At 53.6% G+C, this 23676-nt stretch overlaps 1 protein-coding gene across 1 annotated transcript in view; it reads left to right on the top strand.

Annotated features, from left to right (window-relative positions):
- Window positions 1–23676, top strand: part of COL2A1 (collagen type II alpha 1 chain) — a 32310-nt gene that overhangs the window by 2892 nt on the left and 5742 nt on the right. The window contains exons 2-41 of the mRNA XM_023738876.1: window positions 3084–3100; window positions 3315–3347; window positions 3451–3483; window positions 3591–3644; window positions 3799–3900; window positions 4896–4973; window positions 5597–5641; window positions 5751–5804; window positions 6232–6285; window positions 7043–7096; window positions 7719–7772; window positions 7902–7955; window positions 8271–8315; window positions 8773–8826; window positions 12306–12350; window positions 12675–12728; window positions 14288–14386; window positions 14697–14741; window positions 14844–14942; window positions 15135–15188; window positions 15568–15675; window positions 16039–16092; window positions 16180–16278; window positions 16423–16476; window positions 16912–17010; window positions 17404–17457; window positions 17815–17868; window positions 18243–18296; window positions 18517–18570; window positions 18830–18874; window positions 19047–19145; window positions 19371–19478; window positions 19785–19838; window positions 20112–20165; window positions 20538–20591; window positions 20992–21045; window positions 21334–21441; window positions 22028–22081; window positions 22572–22625; window positions 23420–23581. Coding sequence (XP_023594644.1) covers window positions 3084–3100; window positions 3315–3347; window positions 3451–3483; window positions 3591–3644; window positions 3799–3900; window positions 4896–4973; window positions 5597–5641; window positions 5751–5804; window positions 6232–6285; window positions 7043–7096; window positions 7719–7772; window positions 7902–7955; window positions 8271–8315; window positions 8773–8826; window positions 12306–12350; window positions 12675–12728; window positions 14288–14386; window positions 14697–14741; window positions 14844–14942; window positions 15135–15188; window positions 15568–15675; window positions 16039–16092; window positions 16180–16278; window positions 16423–16476; window positions 16912–17010; window positions 17404–17457; window positions 17815–17868; window positions 18243–18296; window positions 18517–18570; window positions 18830–18874; window positions 19047–19145; window positions 19371–19478; window positions 19785–19838; window positions 20112–20165; window positions 20538–20591; window positions 20992–21045; window positions 21334–21441; window positions 22028–22081; window positions 22572–22625; window positions 23420–23581 — 2603 coding nt within the window. The remainder of the gene's footprint in view (window positions 1–3083; window positions 3101–3314; window positions 3348–3450; window positions 3484–3590; window positions 3645–3798; window positions 3901–4895; window positions 4974–5596; window positions 5642–5750; window positions 5805–6231; window positions 6286–7042; window positions 7097–7718; window positions 7773–7901; window positions 7956–8270; window positions 8316–8772; window positions 8827–12305; window positions 12351–12674; window positions 12729–14287; window positions 14387–14696; window positions 14742–14843; window positions 14943–15134; window positions 15189–15567; window positions 15676–16038; window positions 16093–16179; window positions 16279–16422; window positions 16477–16911; window positions 17011–17403; window positions 17458–17814; window positions 17869–18242; window positions 18297–18516; window positions 18571–18829; window positions 18875–19046; window positions 19146–19370; window positions 19479–19784; window positions 19839–20111; window positions 20166–20537; window positions 20592–20991; window positions 21046–21333; window positions 21442–22027; window positions 22082–22571; window positions 22626–23419; window positions 23582–23676) is intronic.

Raw genomic sequence — 23676 nt, forward strand, 5'->3', positions numbered from 1 at the left:
TCGACTTTCTATAGCTCCAGCTAAGTTAACAGTGGGTGTGTCCCAGCAGCCTCCGTTCCTCCACTGGGATAACGCCCCCCTTGCCGTGATTATCTTGCCTAAAGGCCAGGTGGATTTCTTCTAGCAGAAAAGAAAAAAAAGAAACGTTTATCTTTAGATTTACTCAGTCTTCTTAAAGAGCAGTGGGCAGGCCTGTTTCTTTCCCCGCCCACCTGGTTTTTGTCTCTTTCCTAGTATTCATCCCCTGCTGCTGCCATTGCTTTGGGGACTTTGATGAGAAAAACAGCCCCGGGGCCCTCCCTAGCACGTGGTGCAGGCTCTTCAGCCCCTTGGCACTCTTGTCAGCACAGGTTTCACTTGCAGCGTGAATTCCAGACGTCAGGGCGCTTGTGAAGAGGGACCAGTCTGTGCTGTTCTTAATCTGCATTCTTGGAGGAGGTCAGGCCTGGACTGGCCGACTTTAGCAGAGGCCAGGCGTTCAAAGCCCCATTTGCCCCCTAAACTGAGGTGCTGTATTCAGACAGAGGTTGAGCTCCTCCAGGGAGGGCTCCAGCTGGAGGTCAGCGCAGCGGTCCTTTGACCCTGCTTGCCTCCTCCTGCCCTAAGTGTATTGTTTGGTTGGTTCTATCCCTCTCTCCAAATTGGCCCTAATTCTAATATGGTTTAAAGAATGAGAACACATCGTAATTCCAATGAGTCCTCCTTTCTTCTTTTGCACTACACTCCCCGTCCCCCACCCCCCACCCCCAAATTATATATCCACTTTTGGAGTGGCTCTCTGTAGATTCTAATTTTTGTGGGTAGAAGTTCCTGCATTCTCTCAGAATTTTAGCTGTCAGTTGTATTTAGCAATTCCCACAATTCTCAGAGGAAGGCAGAAAAAAGAAGGCCTCCTTGCTCCCGTGCAGGGGGTTGCACCATTTCCCTGTCTCCTCTACCTTTACAGTCCCAGAGTCCCAGTTCAGTCTCATCTACTCCCACTCACCCTCCAGTCTCTCCGCCCTCCCATCATTGGGTCTTCCCCATGTCAGGTGGATGCAGAGAGTATGCTACTGTAGCCCCCTCAGCTTCATTGCTGGGTCAGGATTTTCACTAGTGAAGACAACATAGTACAGGGCACACAATAAATATTTATTGACTGCATAGAAGAATGAATGCTGCCTTAGAAACATCACGTTTAAGTCGTCTATGGTCAGGTGGCCCAAGCCCGTTCTTCAACTTCGGGAGTTCTATGGCTAAAGGATGGAAATGGGACTGGGAGCCTGCACTCTGATGGGTAGTTAACTCCCAGCTGGAACAGTGTTGGTGGATGATGTCACGTTGACTGCAACCTCTTTCTCTTTTTCTCTTCTGACTCCCTCCCTCATCCTTCCCTTGGTTCTCTGCTCCCCCCGCCCCACCCCTGGTGCAGAGGAGGCTGGCAGCTGTGTGCAGGATGGGCAGAGGTATAATGATAAGGATGTGTGGAAGCCCGAGCCCTGCCGGATCTGTGTCTGTGACACTGGGACTGTCCTCTGCGACGACATAATCTGTGAAGATGTGAAAGACTGCCTCAGCCCCGAGATCCCCTTCGGAGAGTGCTGCCCTATCTGCCCAACTGACCTCGCCACTGCCAGTGGTCGTAATTTATTTATTTCCTGTTTCACATAAATAAATTACCTACGGGTTCAGCAGATGCTTTCCCATGGATGCTGGTCATCTCTGCAAAGTGGAGGGGCTGGTTATTCATGGGACCCCAGCAGCTGGGGCAGAAGGGAAAGGCCACTTCTCGCTTACCCACATACCCACCCACACTGCAGGCTGGAACCAAGTGAATCTGAGACACTATAGGGGTCCTTCCTCACTGAGCGCCTCCAAAACATGGCTCTAAGACACCTGGAAGGACAGATGCAATTCCACGATGATATCCTCTTTGGAATTGTCTCGGCAAATTACCAGAGCCATGATGGAGAGCAAGTGCTCTGTCTGGCCCAACCACAGATTAACTCCTGCCCTGTCACTCACACCTTGTCTTCTTCAGAGAAGACCTCCAAAGATAGGCTCTTCAGGATGGAGAAACCTCTGCCAGCTAGTTGGGGGACAGAGGGGACAGGTTCCCTCTTGAAAGTGTGGAACGTTGGTGGTAGTTTCCTCTTTGGAGCTGACTGCGAATTAAGAAGGAGATTAATAAGACAGGCTGGGCTTTTGGTGAAGGGTGGAAACGGAGCTGGGACCCTGCGCTCTGGTGGGTAGTTAACTTCCAGCTGGTGGATGATGTGCAGGTGATCCCTCCCCAGCACTCAAACCCATGGCCTATCTCCCCCTAAAGTGGATGAGGACACATGGCTGGGCTTCTTGGGCGGTGCTCACTCTTCCCTCCCTGCTCAAGGTAGAGAAGACAGGTAAAGGGAAAGCGAGAAGTTGCCTTTCCTAACACTTCACCACACTGGCTCCTTTGGGAAGCTGTTTTTATGATTCAGATCCTCAGATCACTTCTGAGGGGGCCCGTGTGTGTGAAGAGTTGACGGTCTTTACCATTTTGCTGCTACAGACGGGGAGGGTTATTGATTTGGGGGGGTGATGGCTACAGTGCTTTTTATAACTCCTGTGCCCTGCTGTTTTTACGTGCTTGCTTCAAGGAGACCCAGCTCTAACGTAAGACCTTTCTAAGTATCTAACTGTTCTTCTGGGAGGGGCTGAGGTACAGGAGGGGCTTTCTACTCTGTTGGGAAAAAGAGAGAATGACTATTCTGTCTGTTTCGGGGGCTTACTTTCCTTCTCTGTGGCTGATCAGGTCTTGGGCTGTTCATTTTCTCCTTGTACCTCCCTTGCTCCATTCTTTTGCATGCTGACTGCTTGACTAACTTGAATAATGAAGTCTGGGTCATCTCCATTTCTCATGGGATCTCAGCAACCTTGGGACTTCAGTGACCCTAACACCCCCAGCAAAGGGGTTCAGAGGAGTAACAGGAAGCTGCCTTCTTCCTTGATTGTGTCTTTTTCTTGTTTGTCCCTAAAGAGTATTTGAGTGACAAGAACTTGTTTTTATTCATCTCATGAACCTTACACTCTCTTATTATTATTATTATTTTTTTCCTTTTCAGGGCAACCAGGACCAAAGGTAAGTTGTTTTTGCTTTTGCTTTTGCCTTTGTATTCCTTTCTCCAGAGGCAATGCTATGCTAATCCTGCCTATGATTCTTTAGAAGATTTCTTTAGACATCTGAAGTGGTCTGTTTCAGAGGGCACCTCAACATTGGGGATGCTGGGCAGGGTTTTGTAACTGGGGCTTTGTGGACTTTTTCAGCTTAATTCCAAGAATATTTCCTATTTCAGGGACAGAAAGGTGAACCTGGAGATATCAAGGATGTAAGTGTAAATTATTCTCACGCTATGTTGCATCTGATGCTCTAAACTGGCTAGTTCCTTGTCCTCCTTCTAACTTGCCTTCCTGTGGGTCTCTCTGTTACAGATTATGGGACCCAAAGGACCTCCTGGGCCTCAGGTAAGAAAGGGAGAAAGCCCTTCCTCCATCCCTACCTTATTGCCTCTGAGTGATTGATCTGTAGACCCCTGGCCTTGCTGTCACCTCACCATTTTCTTCACCTTTAGGGACCTGCAGGTGAACAAGGTCCCAGAGGTGACCGTGGTGACAAAGGCGAAAAAGTGAGTAGAGAAGCAGCACCACTTGACCTGTGTGGACTCCCCAGGTCCTCTAAGGCCCCCCACATGCCAGGCTACCTCCCCAAGGGCAGCCGTGGACAGATGGTTCTTGAATAAACACTGTTTCACATTGGTGCCTTTTCCTCTGTTTGCCAAGGGTGCCCCTGGACCTCGTGGCAGAGATGGAGAGCCTGGAACCCCTGGAAATCCTGGCCCCCCTGGTCCTCCTGGGCCCCCTGGCCCCCCTGGTCTTGGTGGAGTGAGTATCCTTACTTCCCCTTCCTTCAGGCTGTTCCTCCAGAGATGTGGCTTCTAAATTGCTACTCGCACTTACCTGGCTGGCCCCCAGGGTGGCAGCAGTGTGGACATAACCTTCCCACGGCTTTACCCCCAGGCCTGTAATTTAGTGGAATCACATATTAGCCATGAGACTGCAGTGCTAAGGGCTGGAATTTTTTTTTTTTTTTCACTCACTGGGTTTCTGCAAAGAAGATCTTCAGTTACCTGGCTCCCTGGCATCTGTACTGTGTGGTTGATTCTTGGGGGGAAGAGGGAGGCAGCTGGGGGAGAAGATGACTGGGCACTTGTGTTTCCCTGGAAGAAGAGTGACCACTGTCCTTGGAAGACGTTTATTCTTGGTCCTTGCCAAGTATATTCCAAGTAACTATTCATTCTCATGAAAGACCCCCACTGAGTGAAGGTGTGTGGCTAAAGTCATTTTTGGAATCAAATCAATCAACAAATTATATTATTGCTCAGTTTTTACAGGTCTGCCATTTTGATGTTTGTTGTGTTTTTTAAATTCTTAGACTTAAATGGACTCAGATGCCTACTAGGTCTTTTGCTGAAATATTTTCAGACTGTTGATTTTAGTCCTTTGTTGGCATTAAAGTATTGGAAAATAAAGAAAATGTTTAAAAGTGATATTTTAGTCATGGTTCTCGATATATGTTATATAACGTATTTCATATTTTAGAATTTAAAAAATAATTTTATAAAATGAAATGCAGATGACTGATATTCCTCCAAATAAGCCTCATCTTCCAGGGAACTGATTTTGCCTCTGTCATCTAGTAACACATTCCCAAAACTATTTTTCAGGAATCATTGGTAATTCCAATCAATGCTAAGTTAGTCTCCAACAATTAGTATTTATCTAAATAGAGTTCTTCCTATTTAGATATAACTTAACCTAGCCAAGTAGGAAAGATCTAGGGCCTCTCAAGCTCCTAATGTTGTTGGGTTTATTTGCAGAACTTTGCTGCCCAGCTGGCTGGAGGATTTGATGAGAAGGCTGGAGGTGCCCAGATGGGAGTAATGCAAGGGCCAATGGTAAGAACAGACATCAGCTCTTTCCAGCCAAAGTGGCAGGAGGGCCCTAAGCACAGCCAGAGACTCTGACGATCTCTAAGCTCTAATTGCTTAGGGCAGCTCTTCTGCATCAGTTATGTAACCTCCCATTTAGTTAGCCCAACTCATTTGGTTTTTAATGGTGATGGGTGCCAGTTCTAATGATGCGCTGGAGCGACTAAGAAGAATGAGGATGGAGAGATGCTTATAGGCTGGTCTGTTGAAGGCCAGATGCTATTGCTCTTGGAGTGAGAACTGAAGAATGCAGACAGCAGCTACTGTTCTCCAGCATCCACAAAACTTCCAGCAGGAAATCTCAGCCCTGCAGCTCGGCTTGGCACATGCTAAATGAAACTCAGACTTTAGTAAACATGGCTGCTTTCCAGAAGAAAGCAAGGCCAGCTTCTCTGTCTAAATGGTGCCTATAAATAAAAATAGATTGTTGCATGGGGAGTGGGAAATGAGAGGGAGCAGCCGCCGTAGGCCCCCTGCCTACAGAGCAACTCCTCGTCCTTTGTCTGGGTTTTTGGCTAGGGGGAGGTGGCCTACTGATGCCACTGGTGAAGCATTTTCAGTAAACCTCATCGTTTTCTCTTCCAATACAGGGACCCATGGGACCTCGAGGACCTCCAGGCCCTGCTGGTGCTCCTGTGAGTGCTATGTCTTTTCCTCTCAGTCGTGTTGCAGACACTTGTCAAGATCTCTGATGCCTTAGCATACTTTGGGGGCTCAACATGGTGTCCTCACTTTGCTTTTTAGGGACCTCAAGGATTTCAAGGCAATCCTGGGGAACCTGGTGAACCTGGAGTTTCTGTGAGTATCTGCCAGGACCCTGCCCTCTCTCCCTGGAAGCCCCTCATGATCCACCACTCAGACCCCCAGGCCCCAGCTCCCAGCACCTCCAGGGCTTGGCCTAGCTCTTTCCCCAGTGCAGTGACCCAGAGGAAATTCCACATCTCACTTCTTAGCTAAGGAGGAACTCTAATGGAGAATCACAGGGGGCAATGTCCACCAGGAACGGTCACCAGTTCCCCTTTCTGGGTCACTTGTGGCCTGTGCTGCCTTCCGCTATGGTCTGCTCAGCACTGTTGCTCTCTCTCAGCACAAACTAGGATTTTCCCTTTCTGTCCTTCTTCCTTATAGGAGAACTAGCTACAAAAGCTACAATCCCAAAGTTTTGTCTTAAGACTGGTTGTCTTCTCCCTCCAGCCATCTCTTAAAAGTCTCCTTTTGTTTGTAGGGCCCCATGGGTCCCCGTGGTCCTCCTGGACCCCCTGGAAAACCTGGTGATGATGTGAGTATAACTGAGTAGTCAGATGAGAAGCTGCCTCCTCTGGAAGGGCCTGGAGAGGCTGTGTGGGGATGGGGGACTGATGTGGATGCACCTTTGGCTTGGCACAGTGTTGCAGTATCCTGAGGCACAATATTGGTCAGTTGTAAACCCTGACTCCGACTACTGTCTACATTCCCACTTGCAACTTAGCTTGCAAGTTCCGTTGGGACTGCTTTGGACTTGATGGGAAGGGAAATAATTAAAACATCATTAGCTCTAAGAAGGGAAATTGAGAAACAAGAGAAGGGAAAGGAAAAACACAAGGGGGAAAGATGTAGAGAAGGAAAAACAAAGAAAGAAACATTTACCAATCCAACATTATCTTAATTGTAAATGAGTTAGAAAAAGCTCAGCCTGAGTCAGGATGTCTACAAAGGATGCAAACCAAGTGGAGAGCTGGAGTTGGCCCTCTTGAGCAGTTTTGTCATTAATATCACTAGACAGTAACGTCTGTCAAGGCTAGGGAGAGCTGGCCCAGCCAGCAGAGCCTAAGAGTGGAGAGGCAAAGTCTTCCAGGGGAAGTCGATGGCAGAGTGAGGAAAGAGGAGCTTGCCTGTGAGCCATGCCGGTATTGGAAAGAATAAAGCATGACCCATGAAGGGCATGCAGGGAAGTCTGGAATCTGAGTGAGGGGAGGGAGATGAGTAGGCCCGTTCTGACGTATGCCAACTATGCTAACCCTTCTTTCAAGAAATCTGAGGTCTATCTCTCCCTTCAGGGTGAAGCTGGAAAACCTGGGAAATCTGGTGAAAGAGGCCCTCCTGGCCCTCAGGTAAGTGTCCACCTTTCCCAGCCTCAAATCTCTTTCCCAGAGCCTCACCTCCTTGGAATCAAGGCAGTAGCCTCAGACCCAGATCATCTAGCTCAGTTAGTTCACTTCCAAAACTAAGTGGTGGAGTGGTTAAGTGTTTGGTTGCTAACTCAAAAGGTTGGCAGTTCGAACCTACCCAGCGTTTCTGAGGGAGAAAGACCTGGCAATCTGCTTCTGTAAAGATTACAGCCAAGGAAATCCTATGGGGCAATTCTACTCTGTCATATGGGATTGCTATGAGTCAAAATTGACTCAGTGGCACCTAACAACAACAACAGAACTAAGTACTAACAATACTTACATCTACCACACCTTCATGTTTATTAACCCATTGTGGTCCCTAACGCTGGCCCACAAGGGAGGCTGGGCAGTTGTTACTTATACTCATTTGCATAAGACTGGGGGGGTGAGGTTCAGTGGGGTTCTTCCTGGGTTTACTAAAAAAGGCTGTCCATGTGCTGGGATCCATGGCTGCTCCTCGGCAGCCTGGGAAGCTGGGCTCTGAAGGCCTGCTAGCAGCCTGGGGCAGGCTTGACACTGTTCTTCTGCTCTGGACCGTGAACATTTCCTCTTGGGATTGCAGGGTGCTCGCGGCTTCCCAGGAACCCCAGGCCTTCCTGGTGTCAAAGGTCACAGAGTAAGTATCGTGGTGGGATGGTGGAAAGATGAGATTGCCTCCGGCAGAGAAAAGTGTCTAGCTGTATGTGTATTGCTTCCTATTCAGATTCCCCAGAATAGAGATTGAATGTTTTCTCTTGTTCCTTAGGGTTACCCAGGTCTAGATGGTGCTAAGGGAGAAGCAGGTGCTCCAGGTGTTAAGGTAAGGACCAGGAAGCACATGGGAGTGTGGGGGCGGGAGAGACAACCAGGAGCCTCTTTTTCCAGTCGAGGAGGTGAGGTGCGATTGCACTTGGTGGAGTTAGGACATCAGGACAGCTTTGTCTGGGGACACCCAGTCTCACACCCTAATGGATGAACAGTGGACCTGGAAGTCTTGGGGAATTGTCCCTCTCAGAACTGATGTTTGGGTAGACTGATGCTGCCTGAGATGACCAGAGCTTTCAATTTCTTCCTTGGGAGTTTTCTAGGGGCCAGAAATGGGGTCACAGGCACTAACTCTGTGTTTTCTTTCCAGGGTGAGAGTGGCTCCCCTGGTGAGAATGGTTCTCCGGGCCCCATGGTGAGTATGAACATCGCCTCGTGGGAGGGCTGTCCACACACTCTTCAGACACCTCCTGTAAGCCCTCAAATGGCCGCACTGTAAACATCCGTGCTCCCTTTGTGGAAAGTAGAGATTCAATTTTGCAGATTTGATCAGATTATGAGCAAAAAGTGAAATGTATTGAGTAGATGATTTGAACCAGGTTTCACCAACATTTCCTCAAAATAGGAAATCCTGTTAACACATTAAAATATGTTTCAATTCATGAAAATTCTCTTAATTCTCAACATTTTGGTAACGATAGGGGCATTTGTGGGTAGAAAAACCTTTGGTGTGTGATGTGAGGAGTCTGGCCTAGTCAGAAAGGTAGCACAGTTAGGAGTATCACACCACCACCCCCGGTATCCAGGCAAAAAGTATTGCACAGAGTGTCGTTAAGCCAACTCATGCTTGTGCTGTGCTGTGTGTGTTCCAGGGTCCCCGTGGTCTGCCTGGTGAGAGAGGACGAACTGGCCCTGCCGGTGCTGCGGTGAGTCATTGACGAAGCCAAAAGCTGCCATTTGCCCAGCACTTTAACATTTACAAACCACTTTCATAAACGGTTATTTTGTTAACCCTCAAAACAACCCTGTGGTGTAGAGTGTCATCATCCCCATAAGAATTCACTCTGAGTGTGCCAGTCACAGATTCCCAGGTTGGGTCTGTACAGTTGAAGGAGAGGAGAGGGTGATGAGAGGGTTGGTTGGTGAGAGCAGCACTCTCTCTTAACCAGTCTGGGTTATTCAGGCAATCCCTTCAGCTCCTCCCACCCAGTTCCCAGCCAATCCAGGGTGAGATGTGGACAGACTTAAGTTGGCTATGGCAGTGCTACTTTTTGTTCTTTCTGGTTGCTCAGATGATGCCCGAGAAAAGACTAACTGCATCAGCTTGGAGTCACTGGGTGGTGCAAATGATGAGCGCACTTGGTTGCTAACTGGAAGGTTGGCTGTTGAAGTCCACCTAGAAGCACCTTAGAAGAAAAGCTGGAGGATCTACTTCCAAAAAACCAGCCATTAAAAACCCTTTGGGGCGCAGTTCTATTCCGACACACATGGGGTTGCCATGAGTTGGAATCGACTTGACCATAACTGTTTTTTTAGCATCAGCTTATGGGTCCCCCACACTTGCTGCTGCTGCCGGTGACTGGTGATGAAAAGTGTAATATGATACCCCTGGGCCCCATTCAATGGGCCTTCCCGTGTTTAATACCTTATATAAAACCAAAACTAAACTTGTTACTGTCAGGTCAATTCTGACTCATAGTGACCCTACAGGGCAGAGTAGAACTGCCCCAGAGTTTCCAAGGCTGTAATCCTTACAGAAGCAGACGGCCACGTCTTTCTCCCATGGAGTGACTGGTGGGTTCGAACTGCCCACCTTTGGCTAGCAGCCAAGTGCTCAACCGCTTTGCCACCAGGGCTCTTTAGTACCTTATATACTTTGTTTTCATTTAATCTTTCCCTAAATCCTGTGAGGGTTTTTCCATTATTCTCCCAATTTTATACCTAGAAGAAGAAACCGAGGTTTCTTGTGGCATGGAAGGTTAAATAGCTGAAGACAAACGATGCTTTGCAGCCTCAGACTGGAGGGTGGACTCTAGTTAATGTGGGAGATGAAGGGTGAGGGGATAGGCAGCCAGTGGAGGGTGCAGGGTGCCAGGCGAACGTGTTTAGCTCAGATCCCTTAGGCACTAGAGAGTTCTTATAGGTGCTTGGTCAGTGAGTGATGTGATGAAAGCCACGTTTAAGAAAGACTATGCTTTCTGTTGATTTCGAACTCCCGGCCACCACAGCTCTGCAGCCCCTCCTCAAAGAGGAGGGCTGGCCAAAATCAATGGGCTTCACTCGCTTGTGCTGCTTTCCAGGTAATGTATCTGTTTGGGAGAAACTTCCCTCAAAAGCAGATCAGTAAAGTAACAAGCAGCCATGACCCTCATTTGTCAGCCAGAGCTGCTCAAGTGCCTTGCCCCAGGTCACTTTGTGTGAGGCGATTAGAGAGCATGGGCCTGCCAAGAAACACTGCTGTTTCTACAGCTTCGCAGGACCCTGACTTGTGGCTAACGGCAGGGCTTTCTAGCAAGGCTCTGAGCCACCATGGTCTTACCCCATGGAGGGGTAGGGATGACCTCCATCCCCTGTCCTCGTTCTCCCTCCTTCCCGGGCACAACAGCCCTGCTTCTCAATTCTCCTTGCTGGTTCCTGACCCCACAGTAGTACTCAGGCTGGCATGGTGTGGATAGGATTTGGCTTAGAAGGTTGACAATATTGCCCTTCTTTGCCCCTCCTTCCTCTGACTTCCAATCAGACTCCTCTTAGCTAATGCCTGGACTCCCAGAAGGTGACTGCTGAGTGTCCAAGGCAGGCAGGCCCCAGATACAGGGCAGCTCGTATAGTTCCAAGTGCAGGCCTGGCGTCAGGCTGGGCTGGTGATTGGGCTGGGCCAGCCTCAGCCTGCTGCAGTCACATGCCCTCCTTTGAGCCAGACTTGCTCGACCCAACCGTGTATGCAGCCTTGCTGCAGGGAAAGCCAGCAGATGCCAGCCCAGCTCTGGCTCCTCTGAGCCACGCGGCAGCTCCCTTCACTCATACCCAGCCCTGGCCTCTCCTCAGGCTGACCCCAGAACTTCCCAGGAACGCTGCCTCCCTAAGCTGCCAGGCGGGCCCAGGAGGGGCTGCAGCCAGCACTGGGGCTTTATAGCCCTCTGACATTTTTTCTGTTAAGTCTTTTGCTTTCCTATGTAACACCAACCTGGAGAGTCTCAGGGAGGATAATGGCCTGTAGCCAGGAGGAAGATTTGAGCTTAAGATGTGAGCTCCCCCTAAAGCATCCTTCTCTGGTGGCTTCAGAGGAGAGGCAGAGACAGACAGGAAGGCCCAGCAGGGAAAGGTCACCTCCTGGCCTGCTTGGGTCGGTGGCTAAGCACGAGGCCCCAGGTCCATCTCCACCTCACCTGACAGTTCCTAGAGTTTGGGTAAAGAGTTCCCTGGGCCCCGTGGGGCCTTGAGAGAGAAACTGGGAGGTGCTCATCACAACCCTGGAGGAAAAACCTCAGTGCACAAGTCCTGTAGATAAGGAACTGGCAGCATTGCCTTTCTGGATAAAGGAAATGTCTCTCAGGGACACAAACTCAGATGTGGCCTTGGAAGACCTTTGGGCCCAGGGGCTGGTGCCTATTCCCATCATGGTGCCTTCTTCCTGGGCCAGCAGCAAACATCTGCTAGGGATGCCTGTGTTTTCCTCAGGAGCAGGTTGTCTAGGGAGGGTGTTGGAGAAGGCCAAAACATGGGGGTACACCCTGGAGTTGAGGCCTTAAATGAGCCCTAACAGGGCTTCCCACTGTGAGCAGGCAGGACGCACCGAGTCAAGGTTGTACTTCGCTATTTCATTTTCCTTCTTCCCATTCACTGAGTCTTTAAACGATAACTCAGCCTTGAGGTTAGGAATATCTGAGGTCTAAACTAAAGTTTAAAAAATGATGGGTTAGCAGGGAAATTACTTAAGCTTCCTATAAGCTTCATATAGGAGTCCCTGGGTGGTGCAAATGGTCACATGCTGGGCTGCTAACCGAAAGCTTGGAGGTTCGAGTACACCCAGAGGAGCCTCAGAAGAAAGGCCTTGCAATCTACTTGTGAAAAATCAGCCACCAAAAACCCTAAGGAGCACAGTTCTAGTCTGACACACATGGGGTCACCATGAGTTGAAATTGACTCAAGGGTAACTGGTAACTCATATGAGTTGACAAGCCCACCATCGCTGCCCCTCAACTCCCACTAGCAACACCACGGAGGGACTCTGGGACCACTCTTTCTCCCGGGGGGCATCTAGCGTCACAGCCTCGCCATCTTCATGCTCAGCCCTGGGACACCCCAGCACGGTGTCTCCCATGTTGTCTGTGTGGAGGAGCTGTGGGCAGGAATGGCTGGGAATGTGGGAGCCTCTCACTGGCCGCTTCCTTCTCCTTGTTCACAGGGTGCCCGTGGCAACGATGGTCAGCCAGGCCCCGCAGGACCTCCGGTAAGCGCCTTTCATCTTCAGCAGGTTATTGGAGGACAGGGTAGTTGGAGAGGGAGATGAAAACAAACGTCGGCTTCTCCTCATGTTCGTAGAGAGAAACTTGCTTTGCCTTCTGAAGCCAGGCAAAATAAGGCATCTCTCTGGAGCTTCCTGGGGACACTGGCAGTGGGGACAGTGTTCATCAGGGACTTGTAGCCACAGTGGGTGTACAGCGAAATCAGTACACAGGTGGGAGAGAGTGAGAGGGGTGGGATGGCTCACTTTGGAGGCTGAGTGACGCCGCCGTGCAACGGCGTTCACCTCCTACCCCCTGCTTCTCTTCAGGGTCCTGTGGGTCCTGCTGGTGGTCCTGGCTTCCCCGGTGCTCCCGGTGCCAAGGTACGTGTCCTGCTGCTGGAGTCCTGAATCCCATGAGCATCCCCAAACTCCTCTTTCCCCAGAACCCTTGCTAACTGCTCCCTTCATAATCCCTTCTTCCTTTCTGAGGAGTATCTCCCACCCTGCCCACTGCTGCTCCCATGAAGGGAAGGGAAAAAGCCAGGTGTTTCTCAGTCACCGGCTGGAAGGGAGAGTAAGATGGAACGATAAAAAGCTGGAGGTACAGTTACAACTTGAGTGGGAAGAAAGACAGAAGACAAAGATGGGGAGACAAGAGAAGACCAGGGGCAGAAGGAAAGAAGTCAATCAAGTCGAGGGGGAGGACCCAAACGTTCAGAAGACTCTGGGCTTTGAAGAGTGGGCAAGGGGGAGACCCTTACAGGACAGGAGACAGTCCCTTCTTCCCTCTCTCCCCTTCGTGTTTCGGCTTCATTTGGGGTGCTTGGCTATCCCAAGCCGTATGAATTGAGTTCTTCCGAGGATTAATAGAGGCCAGTGGGGGTGGGGGGCAGCCAGTTCAGGGAAAGTTCCCTGTGGCCCAGGAAGGATTCCAATGTGAACGTCCCTGGAAATTCTCCCCATCGCTGCTGCCAGGAGATGAATAAGGAGCCTCCATGTGGTCACTGGCATCAGGTTGCTTTTCCCCTCCTGGGCGTTTCCATGGCAACCAGACAGTGTCTGAGGCCCTGGGAGCCGGGTAAAGGAGACCCATTGTGAGGAGGAACAGCAGAAGGTGAGAGGGCCTGACCTTTAGAAAATAATAATTACAAATGTGAAGCAGGAATGTTCTGAGGAGAAACCTGAGGAGGCTCTGCCCTCTCTCCAGGTCAGCAGGCCTCCCCAGGGAGCCCGGATCTCAGCCAGTTGTAACTTTCAGGAAAAAATGGAAGTAAAAGCAGAGGCCCTTTTAGGAGTGAGAGGTGTTGGAGGGGCTGCCAGAAGCTGAGGGGAAGTGGAGTGCAGTTAGAGCGGGGGGAAAAGTCAAGCCCATCCCAGCCTGCTTTTGCCAGCTTGGCGCTGTTCACACGTCAGCCAGACTCAAGTAGGGTGGTGACCTGGGCTGAGGTGTTTGAGGAAGTAGACCGCTAGGTGACTGGGAATTCTCCTCTGGGGCTCAGTTTCCTTAATAAGATAGTGCAATAGGAGGGGTAGGGAGACAGAGGGCTCTGCCCCTCGGAGCCATCTATCATCCCACCATTCTGTGCCTGGCCAGACCTGCTGGCTGAGGCTTTGCTGACAGAACCAGCAAGTTGCCCATTGCCATAGCACCTAACTGCCATCATTTGTGATCATCAGTGCAGAGGGGAGATGAGGAGCAGCGAAGACAAGGGTAGCAAGTCGTCAGTTAACTGTTCAGCCAGCTGGGGACAACAATGGCAGTGTGAGCTGTGCGTGAACATGAATGTGAACACATGTGCTCGTGTGCAGGGCTGGGTGCATGTGCGTAACACAGCCTTTCAGTGCGGTGCATGCAGCTAGCCCTCAAGTGTTGCTGACCCACTGGAGGCCTGTGTCCTCTGTCCCTTCCCTTCAGTTCACTCCTCCCTCTGTCCCTCCAGGGTGAAGCTGGCCCCACCGGGGCTCGTGGTCCTGAAGGCGCTCAAGGTGCCCGAGGTGAACCTGGTACTCCCGGCTCCCCTGGGCCTGCCGGTGCCTCTGTAAGTACAGCTTCTCTTTGGCTGGAAGGGCCTGGGGTCTATGGGCCTCTAGCCTTGACACTCTTGACTCCGTACTCCACTATGAGGGAAGTGGAGCCTTAACCTCCATTTTGGCCCACTGCCTGCCCCCACTATCTCTAAAGACATGTCTCCTTCCATTGCCAGTTCTCCCCTGGAAACATCCAGCAGAAGCATCCCTGAAATGGACACCTCTGTCCCCAGCCCCTGGTCCTGGGGCCCCTTGAGGGCTGGAGTGGGTGAGGTTCCTTCTTTGCTGCTTATTTTATACTGACCCTGTCCCATTTTTCAGGGTAACCCTGGAACTGACGGAATTCCTGGAGCCAAAGGATCAGCTGTGAGTATTGCCTTTGGACTTTTTCCCTCTGAGGGGGGCTGGGAGGGGTCACTCTTTCTTCGCCTCTCTCCTGACCCTCCTCTCTTCTGCTCCTGCTGACAGGGTGCTCCTGGGATTGCTGGCGCTCCTGGCTTCCCTGGGCCCCGTGGTCCTCCTGGCCCTCAAGGTGCTACTGGTCCTCTGGGCCCGAAAGGTCAGACGGTAAGAGCCCAAGATGAAGTCCAAGTCCCACTGACATTCTTGGAGACAAACCCTGCCAGCCCTCCTTCCACGCGATCGTGAGCCGGCCTCACACCAGTGTCCTTCTGTGGGCACCTGTAGGAGGGTGTTCAGAGATGGGCAGCGTCTATGGGGAGAGCCTGGTGTGAGAGCCTGCCTCTCTCTTTTGTTTAGGGTGAACCTGGTATTGCTGGCTTCAAAGGTGAACAAGGCCCCAAGGGAGAGCCTGTGAGTATCTGACCACGAGCCCTTGTCTGTCCCAGCAGCTAGTCCATGGGGCACACAGCCACTCCCTCAGCCCCACAGCCCACCCTCTCTGAAGCCCATCCCACAATCTGAGGCCTCTTGGAGAATGTCTGGAGAAGGGGCTCAAAAGGACTGTGAGAGCCCTGTGCAGCTTCAGCTCCCCACTTTGGCATAGCCAGTGTGCACAGCTGTCTGTTCCCACGGAGCCCTTCACCTCAGGGCTGACTCTTTGTGGTCCCTCTTCCCCAAGCCCCCCAGCCCTGAAGCAATTGCCAGGGCCACTTCCTCCACACACTAGGCCAGTGCTTGCCCCAGGGCCAGGTGAAGACACACTCCGTTTCTCTTTTGTGTTGGTCCTCAGGGCCCTGCTGGCCCCCAAGGAGCCCCTGGCCCTGCTGGTGAAGAAGGCAAAAGAGGTGGTCGTGGAGAGCCTGGTGGCGTTGGGCCCGTTGGTCCCCCTGGAGAAAGAGTAAGTGGACTAGGAGCCCCCAGTTTCACTGGGGTGTGACCTCAAGATGAAAGTTGAGTCCTTGTAGCTATCTTGCCCAAGTCCCATGACCCTTCTGGATATCATACCCCTCCTTTCTTTATTCACCACAGGGACAGGGATTCCTTCCCTTATTTGTGCCCTCCTTCTCCAGGATGGCATGAAACAGTTTGAGCTCCTTCCAGAAAGATGGGGACAGATCCAAGGAGTTAATCCCCAGAATCTTGTAGGGTGTAGCTGCTGCTTCACAGAAACTGGGGTTGGTGGGTTGGCAGGCCTAACAGGGCTGTCTCCAGCCACAGTTGGGTTAGGGTCCATCATAGCTCACTCCCTCCTTCTTCCTAGGGTGCTCCTGGCAACCGTGGTTTCCCAGGTCAAGATGGTCTGGCAGGTCCTAAGGTGAGTGGGGAAAGAGGGGCTGGGGTCCATCCATCCCTTCATCCCTGGTCAAGTGGCCTCCTGCTGACTCCACCTCCTCTTGTATAGGGCGCCCCTGGAGAGCGAGGGCCCAGCGGCCTTGCTGGTCCCAAGGGAGCCAATGGTGACCCTGGCCGTCCTGGAGAACCTGGCCTTCCTGGAGCCCGGGTGAGTAGAGGATTTGCTTTTGCCCTTGGCTTTGGACCCTGAGCAGCCCCTTCCCTGCCTGCTCCCTCCAGCCCTGTGCTGTCAGGGTCAGGAGGTCTGGGAGCCTGCCCATAACACCCATCCTCTTTTCTCTCCCAAACAAAGGGTCTCACTGGTCGCCCTGGTGATGCTGGTCCTCAAGGCAAAGTTGGTCCTTCTGTAAGTCTATCATCATAGGGTTGTTGGGGAAATATCCCTGGGGAAGCAGGTGGGGAGACGGGAATTTGGGTGGGGGAAACCTGGATTACTGTGAACTTGGAGAATTGAAGACGGGCCTAGATGGTAGGTACTGGGACTAGGTGTGGCCTGCGCAGTAGCTGTGAGCTCTGAAAATACCACCTCATTTATGCATTCAGGTGTTTCCTTGGGGAAAGATAAAGTACACAGAATGTCTAAGCTAAGCAATGCCTTTCACAGATGGGGCCCACGTGTGTGGTATGGACTGCTGGTCGCAGCCTCGGTCAATCCCAGATGCTGTGTGTGTATGGCTGGTGCCTAGTACTGTGCTTGCCACGTAGTGGGCACTCAGTAAATAGTGGATGGATGAATATGACCAGAGTGACTGTGTTCTGAGAATGGTGTCCTCTCTTTCAGGGAGCTCCTGGTGAAGATGGTCGCCCTGGTCCTCCAGGTCCTCAGGGGACTCGTGGGCAGCCTGGTGTCATGGGTTTCCCTGGCCCCAAAGGTGCCAGTGTAAGTAACAACTTTCCCTCCCATTTCCTTCCACATCGTGCTACCTATCTCCTGCTCACTTGAGGAAAGGGCTGGCTCCTGAATAGAGTTAACCAGCGATGCACAGGAGCCCAGGTGCCATGAGCAGCTCTGGCCTGCATGTCCTGCAGGAATGTCTGTGATCCAGGGGAAACGCAGAGCTCCTTAGAGTCTCAGGACATCTCAGCCATGACACTGTTCCATGGGACAGGACCTAGTGGTCTGGCTGCCAGTTGACACCTCTGAGCTGATAGTTTGTTTTATCCTTTGCAGTCCATCAGAATGTGACCCCAAGCCCCAATCTCCCCAGTCTGCTCTGCCTTCCCCCACAGCCTGGCATCCCCACCTCATGGTCCTGCACTCTCTTTCCTCCAGGGCGAGCCTGGCAAAGCTGGTGAGAAGGGACTGCCTGGTGCTCCTGGTCTGAGAGTAAGTATCCCTCCCAGTGCAAAGGGCTTGGCATCATCTGGACACCTGCAAGGGAAGACAGGGGCCGCCTCCCTATGGCCAGGGCCCTGCCCTGATCCCTCTTGCTGATGCCTGAGGCTAAGCCCCGTGCTGGGCTGGGCCCTTTGAGAGCTGACCAGGGAAACTTCTGGTTGCTGTTAGCCAGAGCCCAGCAGAAGAGGGAGGCTTCCAGTTGAGAAAAACGGAGAGGGAAGGGCCAGGAAAGAAAGAAAGAGAGAGGATGGGAATGGAGTTCAAAACGTCCACCTGCCCAGTCCTGGGGGGAACTGAAGAACTAAAGAGATGTAAGTCCTTTGTCACTCTTTTCCCTCCCTCTAGGGTCTTCCTGGTAAAGATGGTGAGACAGGTGCTGCAGGTCCTCCTGGACCCACCGTAAGTGCCTGCCCAGCCCCTCTAGGTGGCCCCGTGGATGTGGAGGGCTGGGTGGAGTGGAAGCAGGCGGTGGGGTGGAGGTCGGGGGACCTCAGGCCTCTGAGTAATGGAGCTGACAGATGTGGATCTGGGCAGATCCAGGACACCAGACCCACCGTGAGCTGAGGCAGGTGTCCCAGGAGGCAGTGTGGACCCCAGCCTGGTTGTGCGGGGTGCAGGCCACGGATGAGGATAAGAGTGGGACATGCACGCATGCACCCCTTTTGTTGGACAGCGCCGGGAGAAGGCAGATGGGCTGTCCATGCCCTTCTAGCTGTGGCTCCTGGATTCTCCAGAGCACTGGCTCCACTTACCCTTTTCTTTTTCCTTTGCAGGGACCTGCTGGAGAACGAGGAGAGCAGGGTGCTCCTGGGCCATCTGGGTTCCAGGTAGGTGGCTGGACTGACTTCCTCTTTAGCCTCATGCCAGACCCAGGGCTCCCTGGGGCAGCAGCAGGCTCCATGGGCACAGAGAGTGGGGAGAGAGGTTTCCCGGCATCCCTGGCTCTCATTGCTGCTGCCTCCCTTTGGCCTGCCCTCTGTGGGACCTCCTTGCAGAGGTGGGGCAGCGCATCACTCCTTTGCTAACATAGGTCACTTTGGCTTCTAGGGACTTCCTGGCCCTCCCGGTCCCCCAGGTGAAGGTGGAAAACCAGGTGACCAGGTGAGTGTGGGGCTCTTTGAGCCTGTCCCTGTTTACATGGGAAGAGCTCTTCTGCCCAGGAGACAAGGGCAGGGGGAGGGCACGAGGAGCCCTGTGAGGCCTGGGAATGCCTGGAACAGCTCTCCTCTGAGGGCAAGGCCTGAGCTCAGACCTGGTGGGAGGGAGCCTCAGCAAGCGTCCAGAGACATAAAAGCCTTCTCTCTCTCTCTCTCTCTCTCTCTCTCTCTCTCTCTCTCTCGCCTCTTTCTTTGTTTCCCAGGGTATTCCTGGTGAAGCTGGTGCTCCTGGCCTTGTGGGCCCCAGGGTGAGTGTCCTGTCTGGTGTCTCCCAGCACCACTGTCAGCACCTTCTAGCACATGGCCCTCCTTGGGCCCAGGGTCCACTCCTCCGCACCCTCCCTGCTTCTCCCTGGTCCCACTCCCCCTAGGCCTCCTCCCCTCCGCGCTTGCCTGACTGCCCTTTCCGTGTTTGCACAGGGTGAACGAGGTTTCCCAGGTGAACGTGGCTCTCCTGGGGCCCAGGGCCTTCAGGGTGCTCGTGGCCTCCCTGGCACTCCTGGCACTGACGGTCCCAAAGTAAGCACATCCTGGTCCTTCTTTCGGGGGTCTTCTGGGTAGCCCTGGGGAGGAGGTGGGGCTGGGGAATGAAGACTAGAAGGAGGGAGGAGGGAGAGATGGAGATAGAAAGGTCATCAGGCAGAGAGGGAGGAAGGAGTTTGGCCCCGGTTTCCCACTCTCTGTTCACTGGGGTCCCTGGGGAGGTGCTGCCCAGCACAGACTCCCTCTTGACTTCCATTCTAGGGTGCTTCTGGCCCAGCTGGCCCCCCTGGGGCTCAAGGCCCTCCAGGTCTGCAGGGAATGCCCGGTGAGAGGGGAGCAGCTGGTATCGCTGGGCCCAAGGGAGACAGGGTAAGTACCAAAGCCTCAACCTTGCCACACTCCTGCCCTTCACACCCCTCTCCCCACAGTACTTGGGGGTGAGCCTCCCAGTTATCCCTTCCTGAGGAACTTGGGGACATCCCCCCACACAGAAAGCTCTCTGTTTCCTTTTATTGACAACTGCTCCCCACCCTTCCCTACCTTTCACTCATGATACTCTTTGTTGCCCACCCTGAGACCACAGATAATCCCCCTGGGGCGGGGTCTGGGTGGGATGAGCTGGCAAAGGGGGTCTGGAGGGCCCCCCTAAGGTGGCACGTTTTCTCTGTCCTCCAGGGTGATGTTGGTGAGAAAGGCCCCGAGGGAGCCCCCGGGAAGGACGGTGGAAGAGTAAGTGATTACTGGTTACAGGGACCTTGGGGATTGGGGTGGGGGCAACACAGGGGAATCTCCAGCACTGCACTCAAGGGAGGGAGCTAGGCAGTGTGAGTGGGGTCCCTGGGCGTCTCAAAACTGGGGGCCAGAGGGAGAGTGGGAGGTTCTGGAGGCCAGGGGAGGGTGTGCCAAGGCCCATTCATTGGTGGGGCCCCAGAGTCCCTGCTGCCCCCCAGCCCCTGGCCCGACTCTCCCTGTCTCCCTCACCTCTGTCTTCTCTCTGCCTAGGGTCTGACTGGTCCCATTGGCCCCCCTGGCCCGGCTGGTGCCAACGGTGAGAAGGTGAGTGGTCAGTCTCTCTCCCCTCTCTGCCTCGCCCCTCATCAAGCCTCCTTCTCGTCTCTTGGCAAAGATGGCTATTTCTTCTCCCCACTCATCAGCTGTGCCCCTTCTGCCCATGGAGGGCTTAAAAGCGGAAGTTGTTAGCTGTAAGCCCTGTAGGCTGTGGATGGAGCAGTTGGCCTGGGGGTAAAATTGTGTTCAGCAAAGGCCCTGAAGAGGGTGCAGGTGTGGACCGAAGCAGCAAAGAGAAATCAGGGTGGGCTGGGGACCATGAACCCCCTTCCCATTGTCAGGGCTTCCTGGGTGCACTTTGCTCTTGAAGGACCCCACTCTGCTCCCACCCCTCACCCTTGGCCCTTGTTTCCCCTTTAGGGAGAAGTTGGACCTCCTGGTCCTGCAGGAACTGCTGGTGCTCGAGGTGCTCCGGTGAGTTTTGGTCCCAGGTCATGACCCTGAGTCACCCAGGGAGCCAGCTCTTTTCTCAGCCTGGCCTTGCAGGCTGCCTGACACTGGCTCGCTTCCTGCCCTTGGGGTCTTGGGTGGGAGGGAGATGTGGGGAAGGAAGGAGAAGGCATGTCACCTTCCATGATGTCATCAGAGTGGAGGGCCTCAGGTCACCAGATGCTCTGACCAAGAGAGGCTTCTGGGTCCCTTGGTTCAAGAATGAACCTTGAAGGCCACTTTCAGGTGCCCTCTCTTTGGAGGTTGCTGTACATGGGACTGGGTCAGGCCAGATGGTGTCAGGCCCATCTTCTCTGGGCTCTCAGGAGAGAGCAGACTCAGGCAGAGGGAGCCTGACCTGTTCCTGGGCGCTTTTCTCTCACAGGGCGAACGTGGAGAGACTGGACCCCCTGGGCCTGCTGGATTCGCTGGTCCTCCTGTGAGTATCCCTGTCCACCCTTACTCTCTCCACATTCAGCACCTGAGGGCAACTTCCAGCCTGTGAGGAAGGGAGGGATAAAATCTAAAGCAGGGGGGAATGGACTCTCCTCTCCTCTCCTCTCACACCTCCACACTAAACAACAATTCTACCTTAGTCCAACTTTCAGGCCCATGGTGGACCAGCACACACACAAACATACACACACACACACACACACATACACACACACACTCTCTCTCTCTCTCTGGCTCCTCACTCATCTGCTTCCTCCTTCCTCCCTCCCAGGGTGCTGATGGCCAGCCTGGTGCCAAGGGTGAACAAGGAGAGGCCGGCCAGAAAGGTGATGCTGGCGCCCCGGGTCCTCAGGGCCCCTCAGGAGCTCCTGGGCCTCAGGTGGGTAATTGAGCTCCCTAAGAACTGTTCTCACAAGGCATCACTGGGTGCAGGAGGAAAGGCCTCTGTAGACCCGGGCGAGCCAAAATCGGCTAGGAGGCCCTGGGAGCACCCACCTGCGAGTTTAGGGCCCTCCACCAAGCCGGCGCTGCTACAGGAGGGAGAGGCTGCAGGGAGCGGGAATTTGTGTTCAGAGACAAAAGTTTAGGTGGTAAAATTTTGGCCCATGGTAAGTGGAAGGAGCTTTCATTGTCTTGGGCATGGGAGTTGGGGAGAGCTGGAGGCTGACATAGAGTACAGCTGGCATTGTGTCTCTGCTGCCCAGGACAAAGCAGTCTCCTGGGGAATGAGTAAGATGGCAGTGAGAGCTGGGACTGGCTTTGTGGATGACTGACAGGTTTCTTCCCCCAGGATCTAGAACAAGAGTCTCCTGTTGGCTGGGGTGGGATTTGAGTGCCAAGAAAGCTGTCTTTGAAGACCTCACCCTCAGGAGTCTGCTCTTGGGGCTCAGACAAGCCCTGGGCCTAGCAGCTCACGGCCCTCTCCCAAGGCCACTGGGACTCACTGTCTCCCTTTCCCCTCCCAGGGTCCTACTGGAGTGACTGGTCCTAAAGGAGCCCGAGGTGCTCAAGGCCCTCCGGTAAGTGAGGCCCCATTCCCACCCTCACCCAGGTGGAGAGGAGGGTACAGTGGGGCAGGGGTTGCTCTTGCCCCCACCCCTGCCTGTGTCTCTCGAGGAATGTCTGAGAGGCTCCTGTGGTGGTGTTCTGTGACTCACCCCACCTCCTTCCTTCTCAGTCCTACTTTCCACCCCGAGCCTAAGCCCAGCCCACAGCCAGGGGGCCTCTCAGCTGGGAAGCACAGTGTTCCCAGGAGCCCCCAGCCCTAAGCTCTTTCCCTGGTTCAGCTCCTCAAAGCCGCTGAATGCCCCTGTATGGGAACGCGAGGCCGAGAAGCAGCACTTGTCCGATTCCAATGGCTGGACCTAGTGGGCCGTTTCTCCCTGTCAGCCCTGCTTGCTGCTTTGCAGCCTCTGCCCCCTTCCCACGCTGGCCTCTGAGACGCCCACACTTGATTCTTGGACCACCTGAGGGCCTGAGGCATTCAGGGGCTCTACTCTCCTCTCATAGGGAGCCACCGGATTCCCCGGAGCTGCTGGCCGCGTCGGACCTCCAGGCTCCAATGTAAGTGACGATCCCGACTTGCTCCTACGCTACTCCTGGCACTGAGGCACAGGGGTCACACAATCTGGCCCAGCCACCCCAACAGGGGTCCAGAGAGCTTCAGGCGGTCCCCCTCCCACTCTCAGAGGGGTAACTCATTGACACGGGGAGCTGTTCCCCTTGTAGACAGCTGGAGCAGGGTGTGACCCTATGCTTGGACATGGGCAGCCTCCCTGCTGGCCTGGGCTTGACCCTCAGATGTCTGCTCAGAGGGAGGACAGGGCTTGCACAATTGCCTTCTTCATGGACACATGCTTCCTGAGCATGTTCTTTGCACTCGGCCTCACCCTTTATAAGAAAGTCCACAGTCGAGGCCCTTGCTCTCAGGGAGCCTGCAGTGGAGGGAGTGGAGATGATGAAAAGCTTCTCAGCTCACCACCACCACCAAGTACAGAGGGAGCAGGTGCTGTGGGTGAGCGGAGGGCTTAGGGGTCAGAGGGAGCAAGGCTGGAGCTGATCCTTGAGGAATGGTGGGATTGAGGGGAGGAGGTGGGAGGGATTCTGAGTAGATAGGGAAAAACAGTGCAGGGATGGAGAAGCGAGGCTGGTGGCCAGAGTGCTCACAGTGGGAGAGAAGACCAGTGAGGCGGGACACATTGCCCTCAGTGTGGAGGAGGCAGGGAAGCCCCCAGGGGGGACCCACTCTCACTGGGGCCACAGTGGCTTTGGCATCCAGTGCCGGTGGATGACTTGAGCCAGCCAGCCTCGATGGGATGGGTGAGATGAGCTCTCACTTCCTGCATTTGCTCCATTAGGGTAACCCCGGCCCCCCCGGCCCCCCTGGTCCTTCTGGAAAAGATGGTCCCAAAGGTGCTCGAGGAGACAGTGGTCCCCCTGGCCGAGCTGGTGACCCTGGCCTCCAAGGTCCTGCCGGAGCCCCTGGTGAAAAGGGAGAGCCTGGAGATGATGGTCCCTCTGTAAGTACCTCCCAGGCCCGAGCCTGCTCAGGGCCAAGGCCTCTGTGGCTAGAGCTGTGAGAGGCTCCTGAGCCGTGAGAGCAATGGAGTGGGAG

This window comes from Trichechus manatus, unplaced genomic scaffold, assembly GCF_000243295.1.
Source record: "Trichechus manatus latirostris isolate Lorelei unplaced genomic scaffold, TriManLat1.0 scaffold00123, whole genome shotgun sequence".
NCBI lineage: Eukaryota > Metazoa > Chordata > Mammalia > Sirenia > Trichechidae > Trichechus > Trichechus manatus.